The 9,223-nt window shown below is 48.1% G+C and overlaps 1 protein-coding gene across 2 annotated transcripts in view; it reads left to right on the forward strand.

Moving 5' to 3' along the window:
• The window catches only part of FAM117B (family with sequence similarity 117 member B), a 136,704-nt gene extending 131,721 nt beyond the window's left edge, over positions 1–4,983 (forward strand). For both annotated transcript variants that reach the window (XM_063954622.1, XM_063954623.1), the window contains one exon: positions 3,134–4,983. In XM_063954622.1, coding sequence (XP_063810692.1) covers positions 3,134–3,446 — 313 coding nt within the window. In that variant the 3' untranslated portion in view covers positions 3,447–4,983. The remainder of the gene's footprint in view (positions 1–3,133) is intronic.
• Positions 4,984–9,223: the final 4,240 nt, after the last annotated feature.

Here is a 9,223-nt window from a genome sequence, read left to right on the forward strand (position 1 = left end):
GAGACACCAGGGAGGGGAACACAGAGAGCGATTAGATAAGTAGGATGAGACCAGGATAGGACAGTGTCCTGAGGACCTAGGGATGTAGTGTCTGTATGAGGAGAGGTCACAGTGTCACATGCAGCAGAGACACCAGAGAGGAGAACACTGAGAGAGCGATTAGATAAGTAGGATGAGACCAGGATAGGACAGTGTCCTGAGGACCTAGGGATGTAGTGTCTGTATGAGGAGAGGTCACAGTGTCACATGCAGCAGAGACACCAGAGAGGGGAACACTGAGAGCGATTAGATAAGTAGGATGAGACCAGGATAGGACAGTGTCCTGAGGACCTAGGGATGTAGTGTCTGTATGAGGAGAGAGAGGTCACAGTGTCACATGCAGCAGAGACACAGAGAGGGGAACACTGAGAGAGCGATTAGATAAGTAGGATGAGACCAGGATAGGACAGTGTCCTGAGGACCTAGGGATGTAGTGTCAGTATGAGGAGAGGTCACAGTGTCACATGCAGCTGAGACACCAGAGAGGGGAACACAGAGCGATAATATAAGTAGGATGAGACCAGGATAGGACAGTGTCCTGAGGACCTAGGGATGTAGTGTCTGTATGAGGAGAGGTCACAGTGTCACATGCAGCAGAGACACCAGAGAGGGGAACACAGAGAGTGATTAGATAAGTAGGATGAGACCAGGATAGGACAGTGTCCTGAGGACCTAGGGATGCAGTGTCTGACAGTGTCACATGCAGCAGAGACACAGAGAGGGGAACACTGAGAGAGCGATTAGATAAGTAGGATGAGACCAGGATAGGACAGTGTCCTGAGGACCTAGGGATGCAGTGTCTGTATGAGGAGAGGTCAGTGTCACATGCAGCAGAGACACAGAGAGGGGAACACTGAGAGAGCGATTAGATAAGTAGGATGAGACCAGGATAGAACAGTGTCCTGAGGACCTAGGGATGTAGTGTCTGTATGAGGAGAGGTCACAGTGTCACATGCAGCAGAGACACCAGAGAGGGGAACACTAAGAGATCGATTAGATAAGTAGGATGAGACCAGGATAGAACAGTGTCCTGAGGACCTAGGGATGTAGTGTCTGTATGAGGAGAGGTCACAGTGTCACATGCAGCAGAGACACAGAGAGGGGAACACTGAGAGAGCGATTAGATAAGTAGGATGAGACCAGGATAGGACAGTGCCCTGAGGACCTAGGGATGTAGTGTCTGTATGAGGAGAGGTCACAGTGTCACATGCAGCAGAGACACCAGGGAGGGGAACACAGAGAGCGATTAGATAAGTAGGATGAGACCAGGATAGGACAGTGTCCTGAGGACCTAGGGATGCAGTGTCTGACAGTGTCACATGCAGCAGAGACACAGAGAGGGGAACACTGAGAGAGCGATTAGATAAGTAGGATGAGACCAGGATAGGACAGTGTCCTGAGGACCTAGGGATGCAGTGTCTGTATGAGGAGAGGTCACAGTGTCACATGCAGCAGAGACACAGAGAGGGGAACACTGAGAGAGTGATTAGATAAGTAGGATGAGACCAGGATAGAACAGTGTCCTGAGGACCTAGGGATGTAGTGTCTGTATGAGGAGAGGTCACAGTGTCACATGCAGCAGAGACACCAGAGAGGAGAACACTGAGAGCGATTAGATAAGTAGGATGAGACCAGGATAGGACAGTGTCCTGAGGACCTAGGGATGTAGTGTCTGTATGAGGAGAGGTCACAGTGTCACATGCAGCAGAGACACAGAGAGGGGAACACTGAGAGAGCGATTAGATAAGTAGGATGAGACTAGGATAGGACAGTGTCCTGAGTACCTAGGGATGTAGTGTCTGTATGAGGAGAGGTCACAGTGTCACATGCAGCAGAGACACCAGAGAGGGGAACACTGAGAGAGCGATTAGATAAGTAGGATGAGACCAGGATAGGACAGTGTCCTGAGTACCTAGGGATGTAGTGTCTGTATGAGGAGAGGTCACAGTGTCACATGCAGCAGAGACACCAGAGAGGGGAACACAGAGCGATAATATAAGTAGGATGAGACCAGGATAGGACAGTGCCCTGAGGACCTAGGGATGTAGTGTCTGTATGAGGAGAGGTCACAGTGTCACATGCAGCAGAGACAGAGAGGGGAACACTGAGAGAGTGATTAGATAAGTAGGATGAGACCAGGATAGGACAGTGTCCTGAGGACCTAGGGATGTAGTGTCTGTATGAGGAGAGGTCACAGTGTCACATGCAGCAGAGACACAGAGAGGGGAACACTGAGAGAGCGATTAGATAAGTAGGATGAGACCAGGATAGGACAGTGACCTGAGGACCTAGGTATGTAGTGTCTGTATGAGGAGAGGTCACAGTGTCACATGCAGCAGAGACACCAGAGAGGGGAACAGAGAGTGATTAGATAAGTAGGATGAGACCAGGATAGGACAGTGCCCTGAGGACCTAGGGATGTAGTGTCTGTATGAGGAGAGGTCACAGTGTCACATGCAGCAGACACACCAGAGAGGGGAACACTGAGTGATTAGATAAGTAGGATGAGACCCAGGATAGGACAGTGTCCTGAGGACCTAGGGATGTAGTGTCTGTATGAGGAGAGATCACAGTGTCACATGCAGCAGAGACACCAGAGAGGGGAACACTGAGAGCGATTAGATAAGTAGGATGAGACCAGGATAGGACAGTGTCCTGAGGACCTAGGGATGTAGTGTCTGTATGAGGAGAGGTCACAGTGTCACATGCAGCAGAGACACTAGAGAGGGGAACACTGAGAGAGCGATTAGATAAGTAGGATGAGACCAGGATAGGACAGTGTCCTGAGGACCTAGGGATGTAGTGTCTGTATGAGGAGAGGTCACAGTGTCACATGCAGCAGAGACACCAGAGAGGGGAACACTGAGAGAGCGATTAGATAAGTAGGATGAGACCAGGATAGGACAGTGTCCTGAGGACCTAGGGATGTAGTGTCTGTGTGAGGAGAGGTCACAGTATATGAATAAGCAGTACAGACTGTGTATTCTCTTCCCTCTATGTAATGCCACCCTCTGTATAGTGTCAGGTGGATGTATAGGGTGGGAACACGAGGGACTTGCTGTATGAATAAGCTGCGTTTTCTATGTATTGTCAGACCGAAGCCGCTGCTCGAGATTCCACCTTTCTACTGCCCTGACAAGAACAAAGTGAACTTTATCCCAAAGAGCGGATCTGCCTTCTGCCTTGTCAGTATCCTCAAGCCGCTCCTGCCCAACCAGGAAATTACCTTCAGAGGCTCCACCCTGACTGTTCCCTCAAGTATCCCTCAAGCATTAGTCCAGAATTTCAGCATGACCTCCATATCCGGCAACATAGAACAGGAGCGCAACTCTCGTGGTACGAATACTCTCGCCTCTCCGATGTCTCTGCTGCACCCTACTGGCCAGATCGATGAAGAGGATGACTGAGCAAGACTGAGCTGGCACTACAGACCTAATATGGACGGCATGCCTTACCATTCGTGGTACTGATCTGATACTGAAAAGGGCTTTCAGCTTCAGCTCATTCTTAGGACTTTTTTTTAAATATATATATATTATTTTAAATGCAACTGCCATAATAAATGGGTAGCTAGTAGGAATACTGTTCCAGTATCCCCAAACATGGGCAATTTGCTGTTACGATGACTTGTTGGGCTTTCATTGAACCATTGTGGTGCTAGTGTGTCAGGGACGGGCAGCCTGCAGCTGTACCGTTGTCTGTGGGTGAGGTCTCCCATGACGCAGCGCAGGGCGCCAGCCGTACTTCAGCAGGGGGCAGCTCTGCAACGCTCCATGTGCTGGAAGGTACTCATCCTGTGTAGTAGGAGAAAATTAGATTATTGTGACTGTAGTGAATACATAAGGACGGAGAGATGAGCGGTTTTATTTCTTCTGCATGTGTATACCTTTACAAGTGTTCTAAGAAAGTGGGAAACGTGTACGTGGTGTGGTATATCCTATTCATTTCCGCTGGGCTCCAGCCGTGGGGACCAAAGCTATGGCATAAAGTCTACACGCTTCCCATGAGGAACGTCAGTCTGTAAATAGGGCGAGAGACAGGAAAGAAAATCAAGCGCTAGTTTATCAGCAAGTGTATCATTGTGTTACGTGGATACTACATGGTCAACGTTCTCAGACACAGATTCTGTATCCTATACGCCGGTCACTAAGAAATGCTGTTACAAGGTTTACAGGACGCTTTGCGCTACAGATCAAGGCGTCTGCTTTCTGCTAGGATCCTGAGGATGCAAGGATTCCAGGGCCGGCAATGTGTGTCCGGGCCGAGCTCCTGGTTGCTGGTCACAGGCTGATGTGACCGTTATCCAGAGTAACTGTGCCCGATGTGTGTGGTGCTTTCTGGCTCATCAGCTGGACATGACGCCATAATGACTACATTATAGAGATGAGGCCGTGAAACAGGATTATTCATTGTGTGCGCAGAGAATGAACGACCAGTGTTGTGTGCCGATCAATGCACATCGAGGATTAATCGCTATTACCAGGATATTGGTGAAAGTACAAGATGGCGGCTGATGGTTACCCACTGCCCTCCCTCTTATTTCTAGCACCCAGCACAGGGCAAGATAGTCTGAGGCTACGGGCTATTCCTGATACAACGCACGTCTGTTCCTGACCGCAGCGTGTGCTGGGCCTGTCCTGTGATGCCCGTTTACCCAGAAATATGGCGCTGACCGTTCTAGATGCAGCTTCCTCTGGTCCTGGAGGAGGCTCCGTTGATGGGGCATCTATCGTGATCACACAATGCCCATTTTCATGGTTTATTTCTATAGCAATAACTCTTGTAGCGTGAGCGACCCGCACACCAGCCTTTATGTAACGCATAGTCAGCATCTTTATACGCTGTAGCCCAAGCACGGAATGAATAGTTGTGTGTAAGTCGCTGTGTTTCCAACATGGCGACATGTGAGTATCGGACTTAAGTTAATAAAACTTTATTTGGAAATGTGTCTGTTGTGATTTATGTTGCACGGAGCGGTGTTACTATGGAGGCCTTGCACTGGGCACCGCCATGAAGACCATACACTGTCCAAACGAAGTGATGGCCAAGGCCTGGAATGTGGGAGACAAAACCCTACTGTATAGCCGGACTCTGGGCCTTATTCAGGTGTGTTAGTAATCCAAAACGGCACACTAATGGGCAGAACCATGTGCAGTGCAGGTGGGGCAGATGTAACGTGCAGAGAGAGTTAGATTTGGGTGGGGTATGTTCAAACTGAAATCTAAATTGCAGTGTAAAAATAAAGCAGCCAGTATTTACCCTGCACAGAAACAGCATAACCCACCCAAATCTAACTCTCTGCACATGTTACATCTGCCCCACCTGCAGTGTACATGGTTTTGCCCATTTGTGTGATTTTTTTTTTTTGGGGGGGGGGGGATTCTAACAAACCTGAATAACCGCTCTGGCCGGTAATCCAGTACAGCAGTGTTGGCTCCAGGGCTAAGATAACTACTACCTTTCCACAATGTCATCTACCTAAGTTAGTTACAGGGCTGCTCTTGGTTGTGTCTTCAGTGTCAACTATATACTTATGTGAACATTTCCTTTCCTTGGTTATACCATTAAGGAAAGGGCCAACCCCATCGTCAGCTGAGTTGAAAGTGGAGAAGCCCCCCGGTAAGGTGTAGAGTGTGACTCCTTCCCAAGCAGTCCTCCAGAACAAGAAACTGAAGAACGGGTGTGTAGCTAAGCATTGTGTGTAACTTAGAAGCAACGCAACATGTTTGCACAGTGACTTCCTATTGAGCATGTGTGTGACGGATATTCCTACCAAACCGTGCACCTGCGAAAGATCCCACCTCCAGAAGACGATGAGCTCCTATAGGAAGAACATTAATCTGTTTTATGTCCTTTGTTCCAGTTGGTTAGTGACGCAGTGCAGGAGAATAATTTCCTGATTGGTAATTATAAAGTATTGTAGTTACAAAACTAGACTAGGAACGGCTCCTTTACACCATAGGGCAGAGGTTCCCAAACGCATTCCTCAAAGCACCCCAAAAATCCAGGTTTTAAGGAAATCCATGCTTAGGCACAGGTGATTTAATTAGTACCGCAGGCAATTTGATTAGATCATCTGTGCACAAGCAGGGATATTTGTACAACCTGGACTGTTAGGTGCCTTCATGAGCGTGTATGAGAACTTCTTGCATAATGATCTTGCACATAACCTGGAAATGTTTGACTAGGAATAATTCCCAAACTCCACCATTACAGTGCTGATTTTAAGGATATCCATGCTTGAGTCCAGATGAATAAATTGAATTGACTGAGATACAGATGTGTCTTCATATATCTTCGCTGCAGTTGCCCTAAACATCCCCTCTTGGCGCGCCAGGTTGCATGAGTATCTTCCTTTTTTGCCGAAAATGCTTCTTAGTCACTACGCAATGTGACTAGGACGCACCAGGAGACTGTGCTGAGTAATGTGATATGTGACACCTGTATACTGTGTGTGACTGAGGCTGTATACGTAGCACAATGTGACTAGGACGCACCAGGAGACTGCGCTGAGTAATGTGATATGTGACACCTCTATACTGTATGTGACAGGCTGTATACGGAGCACAATGTGACTAGGATGCACCAGGAGACTGTGCTGAGTAATATGATATGACACCTGTATACTGTGTGTGACTGAGGCTGTATACGTAGCACAATGTGACTAGGACGCACCAGGAGACTGCGCTGAGTAATGTGATATGTGACACCTCTATACTGTATGTGACAGGCTGTATACGTAGCACAATGTGACTAGGATGCACCAGGAGACTGCGCTGAGTAATGTGATATGTGACACCTCTATACTGTATGTGACTGAGGCTGTATACGTAGCACAATGTGACTAGGACGCACCAGGAGACTGCGCTGAGTAATGTGATATGTGACACCTCTATACTGTATGTGACAGGCTGTATACGTAGCACAATGTGACTAGGATGCACCAGGAGACTGCGCTGAGTAATGTGATGTATGACACCTGTATACTGTGTGTGACTGAGGCTGTATACGGAGCACAATGTGACTAGGACGCACCAGGAGACTGTGCTGAGTAATGTGATACCTGTATACTGTGTGTGACTGAGGCTGTATATGAAGCACAATGTGACTAGGACGCACAAGGAGACTGCGCTGAATAACGTGATATGACACCTGTATACTGTGTGTGACAGGCTGTATACGGAGCACAATGTGACTAGGACGCACCAGGAGACTGTGCTGAGTAATGTGATATGTGACACCTCTATACTGTATGTGACTGAGGCTGTATACGGTGCACAATGTGACTAGGACGCACCAGGAGACTGCGCTGAGTAATGTGATGTATGACACCTGTATACTGTGTGTGACTGAGGCTGTATACAGAGCACAATGTGACTAGGACGCACCAGGAGACTGCGCTGAGTAATGTGATATACTGTATGACACCTGTATACTGTGTGTGACTGAGGCTGTATACAGAGCACAATGTGACTAGGACGCACCAGGAGACTGCGCTGAGTAATGTGATATACTGTATGACACCTGTATACTGTGTGTGACTGAGGCTGTATACAGAGCACAATGTGACTAGGACGCACCAGGAGACTGCGCTGAGTAATGTGATATACTGTATGACACCTGTATACTGTGTGTGACTGAGGCTGTATACAGAGCACAGTGTGACTAGGACGCACCAGAAGACTGCGCTGAGTAATGTGATATATGACACCTGTATACTGTGTGTGTGACTGAGGCTGTATACAGAGCACAGTGTGACTAGGACGCACCAGGAGACTACACTGTGTTATGTGATATGACACCTGTATACTGTGTGTGACTGAGGCTGTATACGGAGCACAATGTGACTAGGACGCACCAGGAGACTGCGCTGAGTAATGTGATGTATGACCCCTATATACTGTGTGTGACTGAGTCTGTATAGAGAGCACAATGTGACTAGGACGCACCAGAAGACTGCGCTGAGTAATGTGATATGTGACACCTGTATACTGTGTGTGACTGAGGCTGTATACGGAGCACAATGTGACTAGGACGCACCAGGAGACTGTGCTGAGTAATGTGACACCTGTATACTGTGTGTGACTGAGGCTGTATACGGAGCACAGTGTGACTAGGATGCACCAGGAGACTGCGCTGAGTAATGTGATATACTGTATGACACCTGTATACTGTGTGTGACTGAGGATGTATACGGAGCACAGTGTGACTAGGATGCACCAGGAGACTGCGCTGAGTAATGTGATATGACACCTGTATACTGTGTGTGACTGAGGCTGTATACGGAGCACAGTGTGACTAGGACGCACCAGGAGACTGCGCTGAGTAATGTGATATACTGTATGACACCTGTATACTGTGTGTGACTGAGGCTGTATACGGAGCACAATGTGACTAGGACGCACCAGGAGACTGCGCTGAGTAATGTGATATACTGTATGACACCTGTATACTGTGTGTGACTGAGGCTGTATACAGAGCACAATGTGACTAGGACGCACCAGGAGACTGCGCTGAGTAATGTGATATACTGTATGACACCTGTATACTGTGTGTGACTGAGGCTGTATACGGAGCACAGTGTGACTAGGACGCACCAGGAGACTGCGCTGAGTAGTGTGATATGACACCTGTATACTGTGTGTGACTGAGGCTGTATACGGAGCACAGTGTGACTAGGATGCACCAGGAGACTGCGCTGAGTAATGTGATATGACACCTGTATACTGTGTGTGACTGAGGCTGTATACAGAGCACAATGTGACTAGGACGCACCAGGAGACTGCGCTGAGTAATGTGATATACTGTATGACACCTGTATACTGTGTGTGACTGAGGCTGTATACAGAGCACAATGTGACTAGGACGCACCAGGAGACTGCGCTGAGTAATGTGATATACTGTATGACACCTGTATACTGTGTGTGACTGAGGCTGTATACAGAGCACAATGTGACTAGGACGCACCAGGAGACTGCGCTGAGTAATGTGATATACTGTATGACACCTGTATACTGTGTGTGACTGAGGCTGTATACAGAGCACAATGTGACTAGGACGCACCAGGAGACTGCGCTGAGTAATGTGATATACTGTATGACACCTGTATACTGTGTGTGACTGAGGCTGTATACGGAGCACAATGTGACTAGGACGCACCAGGAGACTGCGCTGAGTAATGTGA

Source organism: Pseudophryne corroboree, unplaced genomic scaffold (assembly GCF_028390025.1).
Source record: "Pseudophryne corroboree isolate aPseCor3 unplaced genomic scaffold, aPseCor3.hap2 scaffold_703, whole genome shotgun sequence".
In the NCBI taxonomy this organism is placed as follows: Eukaryota; Metazoa; Chordata; class Amphibia; order Anura; family Myobatrachidae; genus Pseudophryne; species Pseudophryne corroboree.